Below are 25411 nucleotides of genomic sequence, written 5' to 3' on the forward strand. Positions count from 1 at the left end.
TGATAAAATAATAATAATAAAATATATATATATAATAATAATAAATAATAAAAAAGGTTCTCCCTGCCCTTGAAGAGTGATAAGTACTCTGCACCTCTCTTTCCCTGTATCATTTGTGGTCACTGTCATTGCCACTACCCATGCCTGGACAGTGGGTCTGTAAGAAATAATGCTGCCCTATGGCATAAACTGTGGACTGAGCAAAGTAAAGTTGGTTTCCAACCAGACCAGCTGTGGGGAGCAGCCAAGGCAATGAGCCTTCCGTGGCCGGGGGCAGGGTTGCAAGCTCTGCACTGTGTGGCAGGGGGTGGAAAGCCTGTGGGCACTGGTTCACCTAGTTCTCCAGCTTTATGTGCCAAAGCCAAGGGCAGAGTCTGAGACAACCATGGATACCAGCTTATTCCAAATTCCAGGTCTCTTTCATTGGTCCCCATAAAGGTTTCTTTGTTGTTTTTTGTTTGTTTTGTTTTTATCTTAGCAGGGTCTGGGGCCAGCTCACCTCTCACATCCCCATCATCACCGACTCCACCCTCTACAGCAGGTGAGTAAGGGTCCAGGGAACATTGCTGCTTCCTCGCCACCGACTGGAGTTGGAGGCTTCCTTCTCTTCCCCATGCCCAGCCTGAGGCGCATGCGTTTCAGGAGTGTGGCTAGCCACAGCCTTCTCAAGGGTGCCCGGTGTGAGTGCTGATGAGCTGTGTCCTCTAGGAGATGTTCTTGCAGAGTTCTCAGGGAATAGGCTAGTGTCAGAGCCACCTGCCGCCCTTTTGCTTAAGCTTGCTCTCTGCTCAGAAGCCTCGCTCATGCAGGAAGGGCGCTGCAGATAAGAGCTTGGCCTGGTACATACCTCACCAAACTCAACAGACACCATGCCCTTCAGGCCCTGTCCTGCCCGAGCTGTTCACCGAGCGTGCCCACCTGCAAGTGTGGGTTTGGCTCAGAGCAAAACCATTCAGACGGCTCGGTGTATGGGTGAGGTAGCCACTGAGCTTCCTGTCTGCCCTGAGAGGCACTCAGTTACCAGAATATTTTCGTGTCCTTAGTCTTTGTTTCACTATTGTGAATGAAATCAGATACTAACTGTTTGGTAAGAAAAATGTAAAAAAAAAGACTGTATGGTGGGGACTGCTTATACAATAAGCTGTGATTCTGTAGAGTAGCGTGATAATCCTGTTCTCTCTTCTTTCCTTTTTTGCCTTTTTTTTCTTGGTCCCTAAAAGCTTATTGGGACCCTAGTATTTCCTTCCACTTCTTGAACCACGTGTTCTAGACATCTTGGGAGCTGATTCTGCCGCTCAGAGCTTGTGGGTTGGGCTCTTGGAAGCACAATTATTGGCAGGTGCTGATATGTGAATTGATAATGTCAGTGCTTAAGGTGGCACACGGACATTACCAAGGGCACTATCCAGCTGCTCCCAAGTGTTCTCACTGACCCCCTTAAGAAGCCAACAGCAAGCAAATTCAAAGGAACTGTTTAAAACATTTATAAGAGTAACAGACAGGGAGCAATCGTTCATCACTGATTCACTTCCCAAATACCCACAACAACAGTAGCTTCATCTGTTCCACAGCACCCTCCACTAAAGGAACTAGTTTGAACTCTTTAAGAGGGTGGTTTACTGAAGAACATTCCAGAGTCAGGATCTGTTGAGTTGCAAAGTATCTGGCTCAGGAGCATGGTATTCTTGTAGTTGTCTGTCTTGGCCAGTAGATACTGCAGGCATTGATCCAGACAGAGGCTAGATGTCCCTGTCTCCTGCAGAGGTGACTTGGCTAAGCTGGTCGGATGTTTCTGGAGATCTACTGCCCAGACCATGCTGAGGCATATTACAGAAGATAGTGCCACAGTATCACCCCACTTGGACATGTGAAGGATGCTGGGGGAATGTCTGGAATCCCATGACCCTCCTTTAACAAATGAAGTGTCAGTTGCAGACCATGTCAGTGGTATGCATCCAGTGTGGTCCCAGGTCATTATCTGTCCATTTTTATCTGAAAATGCCTTGGAGAATTGACAGTCTTGTTAGCCTTTTGGGTTGGGGGTGGGGAGGAAGGGGAGAGATTCCCTACCTGTGCTTTACATGTGAGCTGTCTCCTTCAGTAGCAAGTCTTCATGAGGTGAGGATGAAAGAAGAGGAGGACTCTTCAGTAACCCAAGGTGATACTGGAAGAACTTGGTTGAAGGCAGACAGGAAGGCAGGGGCAGGGCCGGGAACTTGCCAGTGTCCATCTGAAGGGAATGAGAAGGAAAACGCCTGTGAGGCCGAGGCCCACATGGCAATGCCCGGCAGGAGTGAGAGGCTTCCAGTGGGTCACTGACTTCTTTTCTCTTTCTCCTTTAACGTTTTGGGGGCAGAATTGCCTCAGCCCCAGAAAACATACTTTGACCTCTGCTGGTCATTTCTCATAATGCAGCTCATTAGGAAGATAGCTAACATCAGCATTTGTCTGAAAGATAACACTACAGGTCCTAAATGGGACACCCATGCACTTACTCATTCCATATGCATTAGCCGAGGACCTGTGGCTTGCCAGCAGTTATACTTGGACACTGGACACAAAGATGATCAGACAAGGCCTAAGCACCTGTCAGGAGCTGCAGAATGACAAACACAGTGCAAACAGAGGCTTTCTATGAGGTCCAGCTCTGGTCCCTTCTGCTCCCTGTAGGCCCTGTGAAGTAAAGGGTGATCACTTAACAAATGAACCCATCAACAAACCACATCTTGAGTGTATGTACACAGCAGCAGGAAAGGTCCCTGCAGATATGCCACTGTACCTGCGGTAGATGCTGGGCAAATCTTCCTGGATGTCCCCATAGAATGGACCTGCCTTCAGGGCCTTGCCAGCCAAGGACAGGGCTCACAGCCTCTCCGGCTGGGCAGCCTCTACTTAGATTTCTCTTCACAGGACAGGAAGACCCACTTCTCCTAGGGTTCATTTTTCTTGCCATCTCTTTGCCCACTGCCCCTCTTCTGACATCCTGTCGACTGCAGCATCTTTACTTCTGAGGTAACTCTTTACCTAAAAGCCAACTTTTAAGTCAAGGATGGATTCTCCCAGTTTGATGATGAGACATTGTGTTTGGAAGGGAGGGGTGGCGTGAAGAATTCCTGCCAAAGGCAACCTCTCAGCTCAGTCTGAGAACCCTCCAGAACCGCACCAGGGGTCTGGGAGCTAAGCTTGAGAGCTGCTATGTCCTGGCTGCCACCTGGCGCCTGCCTGCAGCGAGTGCCTGTGTCAGGGCCTTAGGCAGGCACCCGGCACTTAGCCTTCAGGACCCTGATAAAGTCATTGTCGAGGGCAAGGTCTGTGTTCCCTCCTGTGCACAGAGCGAAAGGACCATGCCATAGTTTCTTCTAACCAAGTGTTGGCCACGTCCAGGACAGACTCCATCCTTTGGCACTTCACTCATCAATAGATCAACAGCAGTAGGTCAGCTTAGGCAAGGTCAGTTAGCAGCAGCTGTTTTCTCCCTTAAATGGTCAGTATCTCTTTTTTTCCCCCCTCATAATAGAAGTGAGTATATTGAATCGTACTCAGTCCATGACACAGCAAATATGTGAAGAAACGAATTCCTGCTGCAGCATGTCCAGTGACTGGCAGCAGATAAAGTTGGTTGAATGAAGGCCAGGCAACTTGGCCTTGGAAGGATTAGAACTTAGGGCCTCCAAAATCATCTGACATCTCAAAGCATCAATTTCAAGTCCGGTTAGAGTAATAGACTGCTGTCTTGAAGTTGGTTCCTTTTAGAATAGGGCAGAAGCGGACAGATGTTTAAGTCTGGAGGGGTCTTATCCTTGGGAGCCTTTGTTAGAAACTGTACAGTTCATGGGCCCCTTCACTTTGCTTACTGCAGCTCGCTCCCTGGAGGGAGCCTCTCTTTGAAGTTCTTAGCAAATTGGTGAAAAAAAAAAAAGACTATTTCCTTGTGTCTGCTGGCAATCCCCAAGGGGCGCTCTTTTGCTAAGACCTCTACTTTTTTGGGATGGGAGCAGAAAGCATTCCTAACTTTTTTTTTTTTTTTTCTGTTTTGCTTGCTAAAGGTTGTTTCCTGCTGAAGAAGGTCACTTTTTCAGCACCTTCAAAACTCTATCCTGACTTACCTCATGGTAAATGTCACAGACTACTGCCTGTGCTCTGGATACATGGAGCTGCGAGGTTTAAAAGGTCCCAGGTTACACACACACACACACACACACACACACACACACACACCCCAAAACTGATCTCCTTCTGCCCTTTGGAAGCACACAGACCCGTTGCCTTGTCATTTTTTTTTTTAAGCCAGGTTTGCAAAATAATATTTTTGGAAAAGTAAAATAAGCAGGAGGCTCTAAGTTGTTGTCGTTTTAACTAATCATACGTAATATCTTTTGAGCACTTGTTTTGTGCCAGGTACTGCTCCAGGTGGCTTATAGTCGATTTCCCTCCTATTTAATGAGAGTGGACTCCTATGTAGTTCCATTTGTGAAATGAAGAATTGAGGCTCTCACAGTGTTGCAGGAAATTCAACGTGAAACACAAGAGCAACCTCGTTTCTTGTCTCACAGGACAGAAGAATTTTCATGTGGACAACTCTAGTTTGCAAAGCAGGATTTATTTAAGAGCAGGAGGGAAAAGATCCAGTGCAGAGAAGGGGAGACAGGGACCACAGGAATTCCCAGCATCCTTTGTCCCTCCCAGAGCTGTCCTGCTGTGAGAGGTCAGCCCCACCCTGCACTGGACCTCTCAGGGGGAAAGGAATGTTTCTTCTAGCAGCAGTGGGGAGGCCTTAGAAATGTTGGAATTAAAAAAAAAAAAAAGAGTTGGAATTCGCCATTTAACCAGAATTCTGATCAAAGTTTCAAAGAAGGCAGAAATGTTTGCCTGGCTGTTTTCTTTCTAAACAGTTTTAAAGCTGTAGGTAAACTGCCTGTCCACTTCTGTCTCCAGACCCGGGGAAGGCAGCTCAGGGCTTCTGATGGGAGTGTCCACCCTAGGCAGTCCCTGCTTGGGAAGAGCTGCAGGCAATCTGGGGAAACCCTCTTGGTTCTTCTCAAATGAGCCTTGTGCTTACCAATAAATAAGCCAATCTCTGGCCTTGGAACCAGAAGATGTGAGGAGGACAGTGACTGTTTAGTAGTGATGGTGCCCATGGTCCCAGGGCATTTTGTGAGTGAATTCTAGGATAGCCTAGTTTTGCAGTGAAATTACTTTGGTACATGACTTAAACTAATGTTTTATTGTCTATTACTGTTTGGTTCAATGAGGCAAAATCGGAATAATGATTTGTGTCCTCTCTCTTTCTTTCCCTGCGTTCTCAGTAGAGCATGCACCATTTTGAACGTGAATTTTCGGTAAAGTAAGCTATGGTGATTTCTCTGTCTTTAAAGATGCTCTGTTTCTGCCTATGAAATAGGAACTAGGGTGTCTCAATCACTTGATAAAGAAATGGGAAGGCAGACCTGAGACAGGATCCCTTATCTGAATATTTCAATGAAACACAGCATCTTTAAAAAAGCACCCCAAGTAACTTCATGGATATTCATTACATTTTCATCATGACCTTCAAAGTCTTCATTTTCACTCCATCATTAGTCTCACAGTGCAGCTCCAAAGTCTATGAATAAACTGCATGGCATTTTGGCACATCTTCATATTGGAAACCACGACTCTGAGTCTTGTCATTGCTGCTGACATGTGGGTTCTTAGTCTAATGAAGGACAAGGGTGTTAGGCAGAGGAATTCTCCATCCTAGGGAGACCTCTTACTGGCTTTGCTGACCTCAAAGGGGTATGGGGGATCGCTCCTTTCTCATGCATCCCTCATCGTTCTAAGGTTGGGACATGAGTACAACCTTGCCTCCTCTGCCTGAGGTGAAAGTGGCTCATTCAAGCTGCGGGATGCTCTCAAGTCTCCCAAGAGTAGGTGTGGGTCCACTGTGGCTGAAGGGTGATCCAGCACCCACTTGTCCTCACCACCTTCATAGGTGGATCACAAAGGAGCTTGGAGTTCTACTGATAGCCCGCAGTTGAAATTGGACTAAGGACAGGGGACACTTGGGCATCCTTTGCAGAAAATAGTGGAGAATATTTCTGCCACAGTGTGTCTCCCCCCACCTAACACACATACACATCAGATCTACTCCAAGTTCTGGCTGTAGCAGCCTTGTGCTCTATTTCAGGGCCTCCACTGGACTGCCAGGTGCCCATTGGGTCTGGTAGATATGATTCTGGGGAGGATGAAGGAGGTTTTTGGCTAAGAGAAAGTGAGATGGGAGACATCAGCAGTGGTTCAGGTCTAATTGTAGATGAGCTGGCTTGGAGCATCCCCTGTGCTTGTGTGGTTTCTCTTAACCATCAAGATAGCATGGAGTCTGCCCACTCCTGTCTGTGGCCTAGTATAAGGGCTGTTTGAACCCTCTTGATGTGAAGGAGCTCATTCTTTCACGTTTGCCACCCTTTCTTATTGCCATTGTTACCAGCATGTTATGTAGCCCCAATGGACCTTTCATTTTGTCTTTAAATTTTAATTTTTAAGTGATATATAATCATTTATGGCATTCAGTGTGACAGCAGATTGGTGTGATTGAATATTCGTCTCATTTGTCATTTTTGTGTTGATAACATTTGCACTTTGATTTTCAAATGTCTGGTTGGTCACAAGGGCACAGTGAATGGTTTGTTTCCATGAGCTCAACCAGTTTTGTTCTGTGCCAAGATGGCAACCTATATCCCAGAGCTATCCCCTGTCCCCCTCCCCAGACCTGTGTATCACCTTCCAAAATTCTGGGCTGGAAGAGTAGTGGTCTCTGGATAGTCAGTTCCATGCCTTTAATAAAAGCCCAAGGCTGCTGCAGCCCACCTCCTGGTATATAACCCTGCAGTGATTCTTCAGCCAGGGGTCAAAGCACAAAACAGAAACAGAAACCCTGGGCATTCTTTATGGTGCCCGCTGGGCCCTGAATGTGAGTCCAGATTGCGCTGCCTTTTTCTGGACACTGGGAGGAGTGTGTACTGGGAGGCATTGGCATCCCCTTGCCCCCAAGTGGACGGAACTCACCTCTGCAGGACCTCTGGGTGCTGAACCACTAACTCCAAGTTCCAGGAGCTTAGCCAAGGTCTCCCAGGTCCTTGTATCCCACAGGTTGCTCTCCCAAAGTCCTCCTCCAGAGCTGCTCCTATCACTTGTCATTCGCTCACGTTCTCTCACCTCAGTGGTCAATTCAAAAGTTTACAGCCTTCTTTATCTTTATAACTCTATGACTTAAAGGCAGGAACATATGCCCATGAGCCTCCTAGCAGAGAATATAATGGAACCTCATTCATGATCATTTTTTATTGTGTAGAAACAATGAAAATTACATGTTGCTCATTTGTCTGTTTTCAGTCTTTGTATTGCTCAGCATGAGTGTGAGTGTATGTTTGTGTGGTCCTTTATTTTCAGCTACCTTAGGTTTGGGTAAAAGATGTAAAGGAAGGTAAGTGGCTTTCTGTGAATTGTGAGACTTTAACTGCTGTCTGTCACACTTGGTGAAAAGGATGTACTTACTGGATTTTTTTATTGGTAATGCTAAACAGCTCCTCCCCCTCAGGCGTCCTTTCCATTCACAATGGATGTCTCCCTAGTGTAGCTCCAGGAGGGGTGAGAGGGGAGAGGTAGTAACAGACAGAGGGAGTCTCTGGGAACTGCTGTGTTCTCAAGGGGTTGGGCAGCTCACTATGAAACAGGAGTGTTCTTCACGGCAGGGTTTTTTGTTTGTTTGTTTTTCCCTTTCTTGTATTCAATACTTGTCTCAAGAGAGCAGTTCACTTGTTCATTCAAGCATATATATTCAAAGGTGTGTGTGCCTGGAAGTGGAGAGCAGTTGTAGGTAGATTCCTGTCCAGTACCCTTCTCCTTGCCCGCCAGGGTGCAGCCCAACCTCCAAGAGCTTCCTGACACTTCTGCAGTTCCTGTGAGTTCCTGTGACTGCCACTGCCAGGGAGTGATCCCCTGGAGCCCCTGCCTCGTGTTACTCGCTCTTAACATTTTATATTCCTTTCATAAAACCTAAGACAGACTCCCCTTGGGAAACACATAACCCAGCAAACACCAGTGGGTTCCTTGTTGAGAATCCAAAGCAGTTTGTCATTTTACATGACATCACACCCTTTAGACACCATGGCGGTTGGAGCAACTCAAGAACTGTTGTATTCCTTCTAAGTAACTGGCATTGCCAGCCACCATACTCTGTGTATACAGATGTATACATTTAATTGCAGGCTCAGAAGTTGGGAGAGTTCCCTGCAACCTGGCTAAAGTAGCTTTTGGGAGCATTACAGGGATTTGGAAATGGGGTCAGTTTCATCGGATGCTGTAGCACTGTGTGTGCTTTCGTATAACCTGTGATATTTGTTCCAAGTGTTTTTTCCCATGACTGTTATTTAAGGCAAACAGCAGCCTTTAAATACTTTAATTTTATTTTTTATTGGCAAGTCAGAGATGCAGAGAGGAAGAGTCTCCTGTTGGTTCACTCCTCCAAGCAGCTGCAACAGCTGGAGCTGCACCAATCTGGAGCCAGGAGCCTTTTCCAGGTCTCCCACTCAAGTGCAGGTCCCAAGGCTTTGAGCCGTCCTTGACTGCTTTCCCAGGCCACAAGCAGGGAGCTGGAAGGGAAGCGGGACTGCCAGGATTAGAACTGGCATCCGTATGGGATCCTGGTACGTTCAAGGCAAGGACTTTAGCCACTAGTCTACCGTGCAAGGCCCAATCTTTAAATAATTTGCCTTTGATGCATCTAGTTCATTTTTTTTTTCAATTCATTTATTTGAAAGGCAGAGACATAGAAAGAGTAAGCTCCCATTCACTGATTCACTCTCTAAATACCCAAAACTCCCAGGGCTGGACCAGGGCTGAAGCTGAGTGCCAAGAACTCCAGTTAGATCTTCCACAGGAGTAGGAAAGGACTCAGTCACTTGCACCATCGCCACTGCCTCCCAGGACCTGCATTAGCAGTTAGTTACAGTCAGGAGCCGAGCCGGGGCATCAAACCCAGGCAACTGTGATAGGGGATGCAGGGGTATTAGCATATTAACCATTAGGAAATACCTGCTCCTTTTGTTAGATGTTACTAGCATGTGCAGTAGTGGTGGGTGGTGGGCAGGGTGGGTGCTGACTTGGCCCTGCCCCTCTGTCCTCCGTAGGAACGTCTGCATTACCTCCTCCACCGCTGCCACCACCACCACCGCCGCCTCCACCGCCACCACCAGCAGCTCCCTTGCCTCCTGCCAGCACAGAGACACCTGCACAGCTCTTGCCCCAGGCTGTGAATGGCGGGAGCCGAGGGGCCCTGCTCAGTTCCATCCAAAATTTCCAAAAAGGAACTTTGAGGAAGGCCGAGACCTGTGACCACAGCGCTCCGAAGATCAGCTGAAGCTTCCTGTTTACACTTGGAGGGAACTATTCCTTTCCTCCCTTCCACTCCCCTACTCTGAAGTGCCCTCTTTGGGGCTGAATGGTTGTTGAACGCACTGTCTGGCAGATGCTCCCCCAAGAGGTTTTCCACGAAGGAAAACATCAGTCCAGCACTGCTGCCTTGTTCAAGGAGTCTTTTTTGTTTGTTTGTTTTTGCTCCTTGATGACCAATGTCTGGGGGGTCTTGTTCCTCCTCTCATGGGCATCTTTTTGAGGCAGCAGACTATTGAAATCAATATTTTCACCCAACAAAAGTAAATGGAAAGAAAAGCAAAGACCATGGTGATAGTGAATGACCTTTGCATCACACACAGTCCCTCCCTTCCCCCCTCAGACAGCTCCTAGCAAGGTTCCTCTCATAGTTCACTTCTCTAAAGCATTTTCTGGTTGTTTCTTAGGTAACTCCTATTTTCTGCAACTTTTCAGTTTCATCTTCTACATTGTGGTCCATATCATAGTTTGTGTTGCTGAGTCAGAGAAGCAGTCAAGTCCTACCCTTTCAAAAAGCACGGGGAGTCTCCTAGTTTCCAACAGGAGACCATTGAGGTTCTAGAACTCAGGGCTGCTCAGTAACTACTCCAGACCCCTTGTTCTATTTAGTTAGGATGTCCTGGAACAGTCGGAAAAAAAAGTTCACATCAGAAAAAACTCTGACCAGTTACAGAGGATCTTTTTAATCCTCAGTAATAAAATCAACTTTGGGGTTTGGGTCAGGGCATTGTGGGTCACTGTGACAAGTCAATTAGACATCTACAGAAATCAGTTCTGATTTTTTAAAAATTTATTCAAGAACATCACCTTTTTAATGTCACTCATTTATTAGAAAGATCATTTATCTTATGATTTGCTTAAATAAATTGCACTTTAAAGGATTATAAATAATCCATTTAAAAATTCAAGTACACACATCAGTGTTGGTTACTATGCAGAGAATGTCATTGTGTATAGTTTCATGTAATCTGTGACAAATGTTCAGCTGTATTTTTTATTAAAAGAAACCATGTCAAGAAAACATGTTTCATCTGTAGCTTGGTTACATACTTCAAATGGGAGCTCTCTGAAGCACTATTGAAAATAGTAAATTCTCACAGTTCTGGTTTCATTCCTAACTATCTGTATTTTCCTTCTTAAAACTAATAGTTGCTTTAAAAATTTATCTTTACTGGAAAGGCAGAGTGAAAGAGAAGATCTTCCATTTGCTGGCTCACTCCCCAAAAGCCTGTAAGAGTCAGAGCCTGGCTGAAGCCAGGAACCCCAGACTCAGTGTGGGTTTCCCACATTGGTGGCAGGACCCGAGCACTTGGAGTCATTTCCTCCCAGGGTGTACATGAGCACAAAGCCAGAAGTACACATGAAGCTAGGACCTGTACCTGGCTATACCCTGGACCTGTGTGGGATACGGGACGTCCCAACCACACCACCAAACATCTGCCCCAACAATCCTGTTTAAAACTGGACGCCACCAATATGCTTCTGGAAGTTCATTTTTTTTTAAGTCTTTTAGTTTTTATGTATTTATTACAATACTTGTATATTTGAAAGGCTGTTAAAAGGAGAGGGAAAGACAAAAAGAGATTTTTTTCATCTGCTGATTCCTTTCCCAAGTGGCCACAATAGGTGGGTCTGGGCTGAAGCCAGGACCTTGCAACTCCGTCTGGGTCCTCCACATGTACGGGCCCACGCACATGGGCCATGTTCTGCTGCTTTCCTAGGCACATTAGTTGGAAGCTGGACTGCAAGTGGAGCAGCCAGGTTTTGAAGTTGTTGCTTTTATATGAGATGTTGGTGTCATAGGTGGCCTTAGTCCATTGTGTCACAATGCTGGTCTCAGGCTTTTTAACTTTAAAAAAAAGTACATGTGAGTCTCTTTAAAAAAAAATGTTCTTTTGAAAGGCTGAGATACAGAGATAGTTCTGTTCACTTGTTCACTCCCTCTCAGTGACCACAGCAGCCAAGATTGAGTCGAGTCAAAGCCAGGAGGCAGGAACTACTTCAGGCTCTCTTTCACCTGCACAGGGTCTAAGCATTTATTCTGTCCTGCACTGTTTTTCTGTGCATCTTAGCAGAGTTGGATTGGAAATGGAATATCCAGGATTCAAACCAATGCCCATACAGAATGCTGATGCTGCAGGCAGTGGTCTTATCCATTCTACCACAATACCAACTCCTGTAATTTTTTTTTTAAATTGTAAAGTCAGATACACAGGAGACAGGTCATCCACCTGCTCTTTCACTCCTCAAGCAGCCAAAACAACCAGAGCTGAGCTGATCCAAAGCCAGAAGCCAGGAGCTTCTCCCAGGTCTCCTACATGGGTATAGGGTCCCAAGGCTTTGGGCTGTCCTCAACTGTTTTGCCAGGCCATAAGCAGGGAGCTGGATGGGAATTGGAGCAGCTGGGACATGAACCTGCATCCATATGGGATCCCAGTGCTTGCAAAGCAAAGATTTAGACAGCCATCACCAAGACCCCTGCTTTCATTTTTAAGGGGAATTATATTAGAACTAAGCAAATGACTAGTTCTTCCAAGTATGACATATCTTAGGTTATTAGTTCCTTAACTGAGGCTGTGAGGCATGATTTTTTTTTAATGTCTTTTAGGATCTTTTTATATTAAAAAGGCAGCATGATAGAGAATCTTCCATGTACTAGTTTGTTCTCTAAATAGCCATAAAGGTTGGGGCTGGGCCAGGCCAAAACCAGGCAGTTCCATTCTGGTCTCCCTCTTGGGTGGCATTGGCCCAACCACTTGGGTCATCTTTTGCTGCTTTTCCAGGTGCAGTAGCAGAGAGCTGGATCAGAGGTAGAGTAGCTGGGACTCAAACTGTTGCTCAGCTATAGGATGCCAGTGTCACAGCAGCAACTTAACCTGCTATGCCATAACACTGGCCCAAAGCCATGATTCTGAGGTCAGTTTTGCTATCAGAGATAAAATTTGAAATCTGAATACAAGCAAGCAATGGTTTTGTAATTTCAGCTTATCTTCTATTTGGCACTAATTTAATAGACTAAAATTTTAATTATTTCAAGAATAAAAAAAATTATAAAAACACAACTATTCATAGTTAGGACTTTCTTTATTCCTTATTAAAACAACCTACAGTAAATGTAGATTGTACAATTATGTAATACATATACATTATTTATTTTGGATATATCTTTAAGACTGACACACCTGTACCTGTCCTGGTGAGAAAGGGCAAAATATTTCTTCCAAGAACAAGGTAACTGTAACAGACGGAAGCAAGCGTGAGTCTGGGGCAAGAGGGAGGATTTTCCACAGAGACATGAAAACTGCTTCCCAGTACAAAAACACATGTTGCTGCTGTAGAGATTACTTCATGAACAGTGAGGTCTTGCAGTACAAGTATTTTAAATAAATTTCAATGCCTTGTTGTTCAGGTCCTGATTAGACATTTAATGTTTTCTTTATTGCAAATATGATGTCTTTGACCTGAGGTACTGAGTTGTCTTCTAGAATCTTTGCATAAGGCATAGGGACATCGGCACCAGTGACGCGAACAGCAGGCGCATCTAGGAAATTGAAAGCAGGGCCTACGGGAGAAAGAAGACACAAGTGAGGCCCCCGGGCCGGCAGGAAAAGCCAGTGGAGCACTGCCACGTGGCAAGACGAAGAACTGCCCTGGACAAGAAAGCCTGAATAAATGGGTACTACTTTATTAAGACGTTCTGATTTTGATTTTTAAAACATTTATTCTCTAGCAATAAGGATATAAGTTCAAGTCATTCAACAACCCCTAGCTTTTTATCCCTGTACAGTCTGTGTTCAGGTACACAATGTTTGCTATGACCATATTCTAAAGCGGCTTCATTTGAATTACCTTCCATGATCCTGGCGCAAATTTCAGCTCCTACTCCAAACTGTGGCCAGCCTCCTTCTACGGTCACCAGATGATTTGTCTTCATGACACTGGCTTCTATGGTTTCAATGTCCATTGGTCTGATGGTACGCAGATTTATTACCTAAATAGATAATCCAACAAATAAGCTTTATGGAACTGCTACCTCACAAATCACAAGCTCACTTCAAAAAAAATCTACAAAAGTGTAATTAAAAGATAAGTTTATCTTGGTGTGAAAAATCCCCAAAATCCAGACATAAAAAAAGGATCTTAAAAAAGTCCCAGAAATTTCTGCACCTAAGTAGGTTCTTCTAGGTCCATTTTTTTCATGACCTAGCTGAAGCACCCTCATAAGCCTTGTCCACATGATACCACTTTTTTTGTAATTATTATTTCATTTTAATATTTGTTTCTAGGAAAATCTAACAGGTATAAAAATACACAAAATATAAAAAAAAGAAACAGCAATTAAATTCTGTTCAAGCAGCTCCACTCACTTACAAGTTTCATCCATCCTCCTTGGCTTTAACTCTGGTCTTGTCTAAGTGATCACTAATGCATAGTGGGCACTATACTATAATTCTCCAGCCACCCTGTGATCAGGCAGTATATTTTCCCATTTTACAGTTCATATAACAGATGTAAATTACATGTTCTGTTCAACTATAAATAATAAATGGTAGGTCCCTAGATATGGCTTCACCCTACCATGCCAGCTGCAAAGCTGGATTAACAGTGAAGGCACGTACTATTCTCAAAGATTCAGGACTAAATATGACAAAGAAGCAGGTTCTTGGCTTTAAGTAGAAAAAGAACTGAGCACGATTTTATTGATCTATTTACCCTATTACAGGACTAAAATCCCCCATTTTTAGGCTTTAATTATTTTGAGCTTTACTTATTTGAAAAGCAGAGACAGAAACAGAGACCTTCCATCTACTAGAATGTCCATAATAAAGATCCACAACAGCTGGGAGCCCCAACTCAACATGGGTCTTCCCCGTGTGCAACAGGAACCAAGCACTCAGCTGCTATCTGCTGCCTCCCAGGGTTGCTCATCAGGAGGCTGGATGGGAGGTAAAGCCAGGATGCAAACGTATGCACTCTGGTATGGAATGTGGACATCCCAAGCAGCAGTGTAACTGCCGTGTCTGATGTGCAATCCCTGGCAAATTCTCAGTTTAAAAGGAGCAGGTTCTGTAATAGGCCAATGTCCACTTACCTCACACTCAATTCCCTCTTTAGAAAGCACCGTTGCAGCTTCTAGGCAGTGGCCCACGGGTCTTGAATGGGCAACCACGGTGATATGGGTCCCTGAAACACAGTGACCACAGGTCAAAGATCAGGTTGAAACTAAAGATGCATCATTCCTGTTTGTGTAAAGTCTTCAACTCAACTTCATTACAATGAGTTGAGGAATGAAATAGACTCAGAAATAACATGTTAAGTCCACTGAACTGAAATGTAGAAAAGCATACTGTGTGCGATTATCAGGCTACCATGCATTCTTAACTGGAACTAGCAATTTTTTAATCATGGCTAAATGGTAATAACATCTAGATTATATCTGATCAACACAAATAGAACAGATGAATTTAAAATGCTTAAACATTTTCCTTACCTTGTCTTTCTACTTTGGCTTTCCCAATAGGAATCAGAAAGTCTTTTGATTGAGCTTCCTCAGGAAATTCAAAAGGAACTCCATACATCAATTCATTCTCCAGTACCACCACTGCAAAATATTACACATATTTAAACAAAAATGATTCATTACATCCCGAGTGACTATAGAGCACGCCAAGCAGTGTTTTCACCTTACAAGCTTTCACTGTGCTGGTAAGAAGGCTGTGTTTCTACTGTCCAGTAGTCTGGAGGATGATCTGGGTACTTACATAAGACTTTTCCTACTGAGATTAAAGCAGTGTTGTGGGTGTGTACTAAATGTCTCCTCTCCCTAACTGCCCCATTTCTAGTTGGAAGAAAAGCCAGCACTTTTTTTTTTTTTACTATTTTTACTGCATCTACAAATCACATACATAAGTCATGTTTAAGTCTAACCAGAAACCTTGAAAGACTCCTTCTTTGTAAAAATTTCAGTTTAAAAAAAAATTGTTTAGTTTTTTTTATTGTTTAAAAGAGAGCCCTCCCAGTTCACTCTGCTGACCTGGGTTGTTGTCCCGAATAGCTGACTTTATAAGTCCTTTCGCATCCTCTGAATTCCAGGGGCTGACCACCTTTAAGCCCGGGCAGTGCCCGTACCACGCAGCGAAGCACTGTGAGTGCTGGGCAGCTACACCTGCCGAGGCACCATTGGGTCCCCTGAAGACTATGGGCACAGACTGAAAGCCTGCTGACATGTAGTAGGTCTTGGCGGCTGAGTTTATAACCTGGTCGATGGCTTGCATAGAGAAATTGAAGGTCATAAATTCACAAATGGGCCGCAACCCCGCCTATCAGATCAAAAACACATGTGTTAAAGATGAGAAACAGCAAATGAGAGCGGCAGGCACTGGGCACTGTTTTCAAACTGTCACATTCAGTAGCTTTGGATAAGCCTCACAGAGACTAGTACGTACCATAGCTGCACCCACAGCAATTCCAGCAAAGCCCATCTGTAATGTAAAATGAAAAGGAAGTGCAAATCGTAAAGCTGAGAAGAGAGAACACCAACACACATACCCTGCGGGCGCCTGCTTCCTCCTGGAAGCTTACCTCGGATATTGGCGTGTCTATGATCCTCTTGTCGCCATACTTCTTCCACAGGCCCCGACTAACCTGCAATTAAGAGTAATCTCATTTACTTTAAAGTGGATCTGGGGGCAAACAGCCACCTCAGTGTGTCTCTTTCATATATTTTGGTTACCTTGTATGCCCCATCATACTGGGCAACTTCTTCCCCGAGCAGAAACACCCTCTCATCTCTTTCCAGCTCCTCATCCATACCTTGATTGATAGCATCACGAACTGTCACCTGTCAAGAGTTATGAGCAAGTTGTCAATAAGTTACACAATTATTTAGGATATTCCTGAATTTTTCTTCCTTTATATCTAGGCAGTCTACAACCTATAATTTATACTATGAAAACTAACACTGGAACAGGCGTGCCTTTAAAAGTTCAAAGAATTCAGTAAGGTTTTCTGTCATACAAAGGTGGTCTTCATTAATGGACTGATTTGATAGGCTTTCCTTGATTAGGAAAGCAGCCTATTGGTGTGGCCAGCTGAAGGCAGCTCCCTAAGGAGAAAACACACTGGATTGCTTTGTTAACACACTTGGACTACTATGAAGGAAATCTAATCCACGCTATTTTTCTTTAAGATCTAATTTTTTTTAATTTATTTTTAAATTTTATTTGAAATGCATATTTGCAAAGAAAAGGAAACACACAGAGATCTTTCATGCGCTGACTCACTACCCAAATGGTGACAATGGCTAGAAGTAAGCCAATCCAAAGCCAAAAGCCAGGAGCATCTTCCAGTCTCCCACACGGGTGTAATGAGGGTAGGGACCCAAAGGCTTGAACCATCCTCTTCTGCTTTACCAGGCCATAAGCAGGGAGCTGGACAAGAGATAGAGCAGCCAAGACAAGAACTGAGGCCTACATGGCATGCTGGCACTGGCAGGTGGAGGATTAGCCTGTTGAGCCACTGTGTCAGCACAAGTGCTGAAGGTTTTTCGTTTGTTTGAAGATTTTTTATTGGAAAGGCAGATTTACAGAGAGGAGAGACAGGAAGATCCCCCATCTGCAGGTTCATTCCTCAATTGGCTGCAACGTCTGGAGCTGAACCAATCTGAAGCCAGGAGCCTTTTCCAGATCTATCATGTGGGTGCAGGGTCCTGAGGCTTTTGGTCATCCTCCACTGCTTTCCAAGGCCACACACATGGAACTGGATGGGAAGTGGAGCAGCCGGGACACAAACCAATGCCCATATGGGGTGCGGGGCTTGGAGATAGAGGATTGGCCAGTACAGCCAAGACACGAGGCAGTGCTAAGTATTTTTAAGCTTATTTATTTACTTGAAAGGTAGAGCTATAGAGAAATATACAGAGAGCCAAGCACTGATCTATTCCCCAGATGACCACAATAGCCAGGTTTCGGCCAGGCTGAAGTGTGGTATGGCATGGACCATATCATTCAGACACAAACTAGGAATTTATCCAGGTAAGTGAAATAAGCCAACACAAAAGGACAAGTGACTTTACTTCCAAGAAGATTTAGAACAGGCAAACTCATGAGTCAGGGGTGAGGGAACAGGGAGTTATGTAATGGACAGAGTTTTTGTTTGGGATGATGAGAAAAGTGCTGGGAACGGGTAAAAGTGACAGCTGCACAAAATGGTGCATGCATTTAACGCCGCGGAACTACGCACCCTCAGCAAAATTGAGCTATGCGTAATTTAGCACAATGTTTTAAGCGGCAAGGGGTCAAGGAAGTAGCGTCAACTGTACTTCTCTTCCGAGTGCCCATTTGGTGCCAGGCAACCTGAGGGGGTGGCATGCCGGTGTCCCGGACGCCTGGTGGCACAGGATCAACTTCAGCCCCACGCAGGATGTGCGCGTTCCCAGACCCGCAGGGCCCTCAACGCCAGCCTGTGCTCCACCCGGCGCTACCCCGCGTCCGTGCCAGTTACCTGCAGCGCCGCCGGCGCCGTCCGGTGAAAGTGTCTCTTCAGCAGCCCGGAGACCTGGTGGAAAGAGAGAAGGACGATCAGAGGGGTCGCGGGGTGGGCACGGGTCGTGCAGACTCCTCGTGGGTTCGCGCCGGTGCCTACCTGCTGAAGGGGCCTCCGCACCAGCCCAGGCACCGCCGCCATCTTGACCGTGTCCTCTAGCCGCCGCCTAATGACAACACAGCGGGGCCGGATTAAGGCGGCGAGCCCCGCCTCCCCGCCGGCAGGGCCAATGGCAGGGCGCGGCGCCTGCGTGCCCCGCCTCTCCGCTCGCTGCTCGGGCCGCCGCGAGGAGACGGGAGGAGCGGCCTTGCTCCTCCTGACGGGGCGCTGACCGGGCGAGGCCTCCCGGAGCACGCCGCCGCCGCGCGGGGTGTCCTAGGGACGCACGCCTCGGGAGCACCGAAACTGAGGCTCGGTAGCAGGATCGTTCGACGCTGCAGAAAGATTCTTCGTTGTTGTTTTAAAAATGACACTTCATTGTTTTAGAGCCACACCGGGTCTTAAATATCTTTAATTGATGTCTCGCTGACATGGGAAGAAGCAAATGGGGCAAATCAGGAAATGAAGAATATTAGTCTTCCCCGAAGAACATCTGCACCAGGTTGGCCTGCTGACACTCCGAGTCGACGAGCTTCCTAGGTGTCCCGTATTTCTGTAGCGTCGGCAGCGACATGACGCTCAGCTTTCTCCTGAAGTCGTTATTCGGATCCCTCCAGGAAGGCTTGTCTCCTATTTGGCAGTAGATGAACACACATTCCTTCCTAGTGTGTTTCAGGCCCTCTCGAATGACCGGTTCGGCCTCCACGCAGAGGGGACACCAACTCTTCCCTTCCGCATCCAGGGAACCCACGAAGAAGACGAAAATGGGCTTGCCCTCATGCTGTTTCACAGCCTGGTTGAACTCCTCAAAGCCGCACACGCGCATCTCCGTGTAGGCAGCCATCGGGAGACCGGAGGGGCCGCTGACTGCAGGGCTTGAAGTCAGTCCCCGGGGGCAGCACGTGGCCTGGCCCCCCCCCCCCCGCTGTGGTGATGACGCCGGGTCTGCCCTGGATAGGCCTGGATGGCAGTTCCTGAGAAGATAAACCCATAGCTTTCACTGACACATTAAGGCCAGGTGGTAAGTGCCCTATTAGAGCTCACAGAGCTCCATTCTCACAGAGGGGTGAATTGCCACAAAGGGGCTAAACAAACTAGGGTTTTCCTCTCTGCCCCTCCTCCCTCAAAAAACAAAAAACAAAACGCCCTTACTTCCTGTGTCAGATGTTAGGTCCTGTCTGGGAAAAGGTTACAATGACCCGGATTTAGAGGGAGCCTTATAGGGAGGTAGGCAACATCTGACCATGAGGACAGCTTCTGGAAGCTCCTTAGGTATAGCCTGGTCTTTTGGGGTCTAGGGTGGGGCCGATGGGTACACCGTAATCACTGGGAGAGGCAGAGAGTCAGGCAGGACTAAGGAGCCAAGCACTGCCAGCGCCCAAGCCACATGCACTGCCCAGATCCTGCCATCTTCCTTGCTGAAGGCGCCCTACACCCATTCTTACAGTTCAGCTCAGCCTCACTACGTTATGCAAAAACACCATGGCACCCAAGAGACCACCAGGCACTCCAAAGCCTGGGTCTGCAGCTAGGCCCTGCTCTGGGCACCACTCCCCCTCTGTGAAAGGATGACCCCAGCTGGTGAGGGAGCCGAGCTCCTGCTTGAGGTTGCCTGCACCTCACGTCTTGAGTGTGTACCGCCTATTTGCCCTTCAGTGAATCCTGCTCTTCTGCCCACCCCTATCTGTCTTCCTGGCTGGTTTCCTGCAACTGCAATAAAGGCATCTTCCCGATTTCCATACTGTAGCTGGCACAAAGCCAACTGCTAATACTTACAGTTGCCTGTGACTAGTCTTGTGAATAGGAATGTTTGCATAAGAATTCCAGGGACTTACTGAAATTAAATAACTAGAATAATAGATCTTACAGTCAGTTAAGCTCTGTATTAAGAAATCTCCACCAGGGGGCGGGCGTTCTGGCCTAGAAAGTTAGGCTATGATTCCTTGAAGTTCTGAGTACTCTGCTGAGGATCCAGATCCCTGTTCATGATCCTAGCAAAGCAGTGCAAGACAGTCCATCAAAGCACTTGGAACGCTGCACCCACATGGAAGACCTGGAGAAGGTTCTGCCTGGCCCACTCCTGCATGTTGCAGCCATTTGGGGAGTGTACCCACAGAGGGGAGACCCTTCTCTGTCTCTCCTTATCGCTGTATTTCTACCTTCCAAAAGAAACTTCCACCTCATGAATTTCCAGACCCACCTGCTCATTGACTGTACAGATTTTTTTTAACCTTCCTCTTCAGCTATGCCTGTCGCTTAAAAAATCCTTTTTGTTGGCTTGTTACATGGAAAGAGCACATTTTAGATCCAGAGATCTTTCTTTCCCTAAGACTGACTTTCCCTAAGCTTTGTCATGTACACCCCTTCCTCTTAGCTCTGAGGTGAGTTAACTGTCAGTGAGCAGTTAGAGTGCATTGATCCAATGACATCCTTATACATGGAAAGACAAAAGCCTGGCCTAAGTCTAATGGCAGTAGGGGAGAAGGGTTTCTCCAAGCCTAGGCAGGGCCATTGATCCCCACACCAGAACTTGGGGATCCCCTAGCATTGAAGACCTTCAACACATTTCCTTCTGTGGACCAGAGTGCCAGGCTCCCCAGCTGCAACCTGCGGGCCACGGCTTTGTGGCTGTGATATGTCTGGATTTCATCTCAGGACTCTAGGGGAGTGGTATGGATGGGCAGTGACTGATAAGAATGGGTTTGGCTGCTAAGTGAGAGCACAGCAAGCAAGGAGACTACAGGGAGTTGGCAAGAGAGAGCTGGGCTAGGCAGCAGGTTCTGAATGGGACAGATTTGGGATCTCCTGGGGGTAAGAACCCAAAGGATTACCATGAAGACAGAAGCAAAAACGAGGAAGAATAGGTATTTTGGATGGATTGGACAGGGGAGGAGCCCAGGGTGATGCAGGTGGATGGGAAGTTCAACTCAGCAGGCTGAGTTTAGAGGACTGGGCCTTAAATAGCCAACCACGCTGTATCTAAGAGCCTGGAGACTAGCCAGGGCTATAGAGAGAAATCTGGGAACAGCTGCTTCTGCTTGGAAGTAGTCTTTATTCTTTGAGTCACTGTCTAGTCATCTGAAAATGGAGAGATGGTCTCTAATAGGCACCTTCCAAGTCTCCTTAACCTGCTGCCTGTTAGGCAGTCCCTGCTGGGAAGTTTCAAGAACATAGCACTTCCCAGACAACCAGAGCCTCCCCGAGGAACCCGGGACTTTGAGTTGTTAGCCCCCAGGAGATTGCTGGGTCGTGTTCAGAGTGAAAATGGGAGCGCTTCTCCCTGTCTGCCTCACCACTCAGCGCTGATAGCCAAAGGTGACCTCAAGGTAGGAACAAGGGACTGCAAGATAAGCTGGATTCCAGGCTACACTCTAAACAAGGCACAGTATTCTCAGTCTCAGTGCTTATGCAGAAACCCCAAAAAAGCCAGGGCCAGTGGGTATGTGCAGTCTAATCAACCCAGTCAGGAGAATCTTAGGGGTTTCTTTTGAAATAATTTGGCCTAGTGCAGTAGTAGCCTAGCAGCTAAATCCTCAACTTGCACATGCCAGGATCCCATATGGGTGCTGGTTCTAATCCCGATGGCCCCACTCCCCATCTAGCTCCCTGCTTGTGGCCTGGAAAAGCAGTTGAAGACTACCCAAACCCTTGGGACCCTACCCCCACGTGGGAGACCCAGAAGAAGCTCTGGGTTCCTGGCTTCAGATCGGCTCAGCACTGGCTGTTATGGCTGCTTGCGGAGTGAATCAACAGAATATCTTTCTCTCCTCTATATATCTGCCTTTCCAATAAAAATAAATGAATCTTAAAAAAAAAAAGAAAGAATGAATGACCATGGACATTTTTGAGGGATTAGGCAAGATTTATGCACTTCCCACTCAAACTGACCAGTTTGGAAAAGGTGGACACAATTTTTTGTTCAAGTAAAAGGTACGACAGATCGAAGTGGTGAAATCCCTCATCTTTGCAACCCCCCTCTACATCTGCATGCTCACTCAGCAGATGTTCTCAAAAGCAGCAGGAAAGTGACGATTGGCTCGCCAAATGGAATCTTTGCAGAGCTGTAGTGAGCATTAGGTTCTTTAGCAGTTGCCAGGAGGGTTTTTGATCTCTTGGGTTTGACCAGCATGTTGTTTGTCATTGCAACCAAGGTTTATCAAAAAACACATTTGGCGGCTCCTTCCTCCATCCCCCGTTTTTAGGTAAAATATAAATTGTAAAATGCCCCATGCTCACGATCCCAGGCCATGTCCTCATGTCTCCTTCCAGTCTTTCCCCACACAGTACCTCACAGGCCAGATTTTTGACACTATATTTTAGTTCGCCTATTTTTATTTTAAGATTATTTATTTCAAAGGCAGAGTTCCAGACAGAGACCAAGAGACAAAGATCTTTGGTTCACTCCCCAAATGACCTCAACAGCCCTGCTAGGCCAGGTTGAAGCTGGAAACTCTATCTGGGTCTCCCATGTGACGGCAAGTACCCAAATGCGAGGGCCTTCCTCTGCTGCTTGCTTAGGTGCATAAGCAGAGAACAGAATCGGAAGTGGAGTGGCTGGGATGTGAACCAGTACTCTAATGTTGGATGCCAGTATTACAAATGGTGGCTTAATGTGCCATACCATAATGCCAATCCCTTCCCAGTTTTAGAATTTGAAATAGTTGGAATCATACAATGTATACTCTATTTTGTCTGCCTATGTTCAGGAAAAAAAAATTTTTTTTAGTGTGTGTGTATGTTTTATACATTGCAGTTTATTTGTACTTGTTTTGAAACTGTATGACTTCAAATTAATCAGCTACAGATACATACATTAATATAGATAAAACTCAAACTGTTTACTCCTTTATGATTAAAGAAACACTCAGCTAATTAGGAATTAAAGGCAATTTTCTCAGTCTGATAAAGGATTATCTCTGAAAAATGCACCACTATATATTCAATAGTGATCAAGTTGATGTTTTCCCTTAAGATTAGCACAAATATGTCCACTCCCATCAATTCTACCCAATGTTGTATTGGAGGTTCTAACAAGGTAAATTACACAGCAAAAGTGAATAAGAGACATTTTTTTCTACATGCTTGTGACAAACAATCCAAAAATTTAAAAAAATAATTTTTATTTACAATAGCATCACAAAGAATAAAATATTTTAAAAAATTTAGAGAAACAAAGTTTTATAACCTGACAACTGTAAGACATTGTTGAGAGAAGGTTTAAAATATCTGAATAACTGGGGAGAAAAATACCCAGATTCAGGGTTCAGAAGACTTAATGTGGCACTACTCTCCAAAATTATCTACAGACTAAATACACAAAATCCCAACTGATTTCTTTGTAGAATTTGACAAGCTGATTCTAAAACTCAAATGGAATTACAAGAAACCCAGGACAGCAAAAGCAATCTTATGAAAGAGGAATATGATGGGAGGACTCACACCTCCTGATTTCAAAATTTACCACAAAGCATTGGCAATCATGAGAACATGATACTAAAAGAATAGACATAGTTTAAGGAATTAAACTGGAGAGTCCACATGTAAACCCTTGTACCTATGGTCAACTGATTTTTTTTAAACTTTTTTTTTATAATTATTAGCATTTTATGACACAGTTCCATAAGCCCTGTGATTTCCCTTATCCCCTCCCCAAATTCCTTCTCCCCACCTCAAGTTCCCCTGTATTATTGCAATAATACAGTTCTTTATGAACAGTTATATGTCTAACAACAGCAAAAAATGTTTTTGAGATTCATCCAATGTTAGGTGTATTAGTAGTTTGCTACACTCTTCTCATAACTGCTTTTGAAGGAGTTTATCTAGGGTAGATATTTGGCACAGTAATTAAGACATCACTTAGGACCCTCACATATCAAAACTTCTGGGTTCGAGTCCCTGCTGTTCTGAAGGGCAGTAGATGATGGTAGCTGAGTCCCTGTCACACACCAAGGAGAATTGGATTGAGTTCCTGGTTTCAGCTTGGCTCAGCCCTAGGTGTTGTGGGCTCTGGAGGGAGTGAACTAGTGTACAAAAGGTGCTGTCTTTCTGACCTTTGTCTGTGTGTGTATGTGTCTTCTCTCTGCCTTTCAAACAAACAAGCAAGCATAAGATATAAGAGGTTAGTGTAGCTCACAGTTTCGAGGGCAGAAAATCCAGGACTAGGTAGCTCTATCCATTTGGCCTCTAGTGTGGGCCCCCTTGGCTGCATCACAATATGTCTGGTGACATCAGCAATATGTCTGGTGATAGGAGCAGGTGGGAAAGGGAGACATCTTAAGGCACAGGAGCCAGGAAGCCAGCACACAGGATATGCCTAGTCTTGTTCTTTTTGTAGCAACCAGTTTTCCTGGAGTGAGCCAGAGTCCCGTAAGAACCACATCACCCTTCCAAGAGTGATACCCCCAGTGACCTAATAGCCTTCTGTTAGGTCACGTGCCTTAAAGATTTTCTTGTTAATTGGAAAGTCAGATATACAGAGAGAAGAGACAGAGAGGAAGATCTTTATCCAATGATTTACTTCCCAGTGGCCACAATGGCTGGAGCTAAGCCATTCCGAAGCCAGGGGCCCAGCACCTTCTCCATGTTTCCCACATGGGTGCAAGGTCCCAAGGCTTTGGACTGTCTTTGACTGCTTTCCCAGGCCACAAGCAGGGATTTGGATGGGAAGCAGAGCCACCGGGATTAGAACCTAGAACCGGCACCCATATGGAATTCTGGTGCTTGCAAGGAAAGGACTTTAGCTACTATGTTACTGTGCTGGGCCCAGATCAGTTGTCTTAAAGGTACCACCATTAAAAAAAAGATTTATCATATTTTTAATGGAAAGTCAGATATACAGAGAGGAGGATAGACGGAGAGGAAGATCTTCTGTCTGCTGATTCACTACCCAAGTGGCCACAGTGGCTGGAGTGGAGCTGATCTGAAGCCATGAGCCCGGAACCTCTTCAGGTCTCCCATGTGGCTACTGAGTCCCAAGGCTATGGGCCAAGAAGGGAGCTGGATGGGAAGCAGGGCTGCCAGGATTAAAACTGGCACTCAAATGGGATTCCAACATATGCAAGATGAGGACTTCAGCTGCTAGGCCACCACTTAGAGCCCTACCACCATTTCTTAATATCTCCACATTAGGGATCAGACTTCAAACACATGAATCTTTGGGGGACTTCACTCAAGCCATATCCAAACTGTGGAAGGGAGCTTATGACTGGCAGAGGTCAGGAACACTTGTCCTTTTACACCTATTAAGTAGTAAATATTTTAAAATAATTACAATGTATTTCTTCTAATCAAAGGTTAATTAACATAGATAAGGCACAAAATTACAGTTCAATATACTGGG

The 25411-nt window shown here is 45.6% G+C and overlaps 3 protein-coding genes and 1 long non-coding RNA gene across 29 annotated transcripts in view; 1 reads left to right on the forward strand and 3 right to left on the reverse strand.

Moving 5' to 3' along the window:
• PXK (PX domain containing serine/threonine kinase like) overlaps positions 1–9529 on the forward strand; it is a 71205-nt gene extending 61676 nt beyond the window's left edge. For 7 of the 25 annotated variants that reach the window (XM_040994704.1, XM_040994712.1, XM_040994709.1 and 4 more), the window contains 2 exons: positions 479–541; positions 9168–9529. In XM_040994704.1, coding sequence (XP_040850638.1) covers positions 479–541; positions 9168–9397 — 293 coding nt within the window. In that variant the 3' untranslated portion in view covers positions 9398–9529. Of the gene's footprint in view, positions 1–478; positions 542–5306; positions 8496–9167 lie in introns of those variants that run through there. The other 18 variants (XM_040994706.1, XM_040994713.1, XM_040994710.1 and 15 more) reach the window with 7 other exon arrangements.
• On the reverse strand, positions 7036–10824 carry LOC121165813. The gene is made up of 3 exons (XR_005885317.1): positions 9540–10824; positions 8932–8938; positions 7036–7046 (listed from the first exon to the last, which is right to left on the reverse strand). It is a non-coding gene; the product is annotated as an uncharacterized LOC121165813 (long non-coding RNA).
• Positions 10825–12494: 1670 nt separating this feature from the next.
• On the reverse strand, positions 12495–18158 carry PDHB (pyruvate dehydrogenase E1 subunit beta). 2 transcript variants are annotated; one of them, XM_040994731.1, is made up of 10 exons: positions 18073–18158; positions 17932–17985; positions 16163–16270; positions 16012–16074; positions 15876–15911; positions 15464–15749; positions 14921–15031; positions 14522–14613; positions 13279–13420; positions 12495–12991 (listed from the first exon to the last, which is right to left on the reverse strand). In XM_040994731.1, the coding sequence occupies exons 1-10, from the start codon at positions 18112–18114 to the stop codon at positions 12846–12848; spliced, it is 1080 nt and encodes a 359-aa protein (XP_040850665.1). In that variant the 5' UTR covers positions 18115–18158; the 3' UTR covers positions 12495–12845. The 2 variants fall into 2 exon arrangements, with proteins under 2 accessions (XP_040850665.1, XP_040850666.1); XM_040994732.1 differs by lacking the exon at positions 17932–17985 and having other exon boundaries at positions 18073–18114.
• A 315-nt stretch (positions 18159–18473) lies between these two features.
• Positions 18474–24455, reverse strand: LOC121165812 (thioredoxin domain-containing protein 17-like). The gene is made up of 2 exons (XM_040994733.1): positions 24206–24455; positions 18474–19046 (listed from the first exon to the last, which is right to left on the reverse strand). Exon 2 carries the CDS (start codon positions 18914–18916, stop codon positions 18545–18547), a length of 372 nt encoding a protein of 123 aa, XP_040850667.1. The 5' UTR covers positions 18917–19046; positions 24206–24455; the 3' UTR covers positions 18474–18544.
• Positions 24456–25411: the final 956 nt, after the last annotated feature.

Source organism: Ochotona curzoniae, unplaced genomic scaffold, assembly GCF_017591425.1.
Source record: "Ochotona curzoniae isolate NIBS_2020 unplaced genomic scaffold, NIBS_Ocur_1.0 contig_908, whole genome shotgun sequence".
NCBI classification, from domain to species: domain Eukaryota; kingdom Metazoa; phylum Chordata; class Mammalia; order Lagomorpha; family Ochotonidae; genus Ochotona; species Ochotona curzoniae.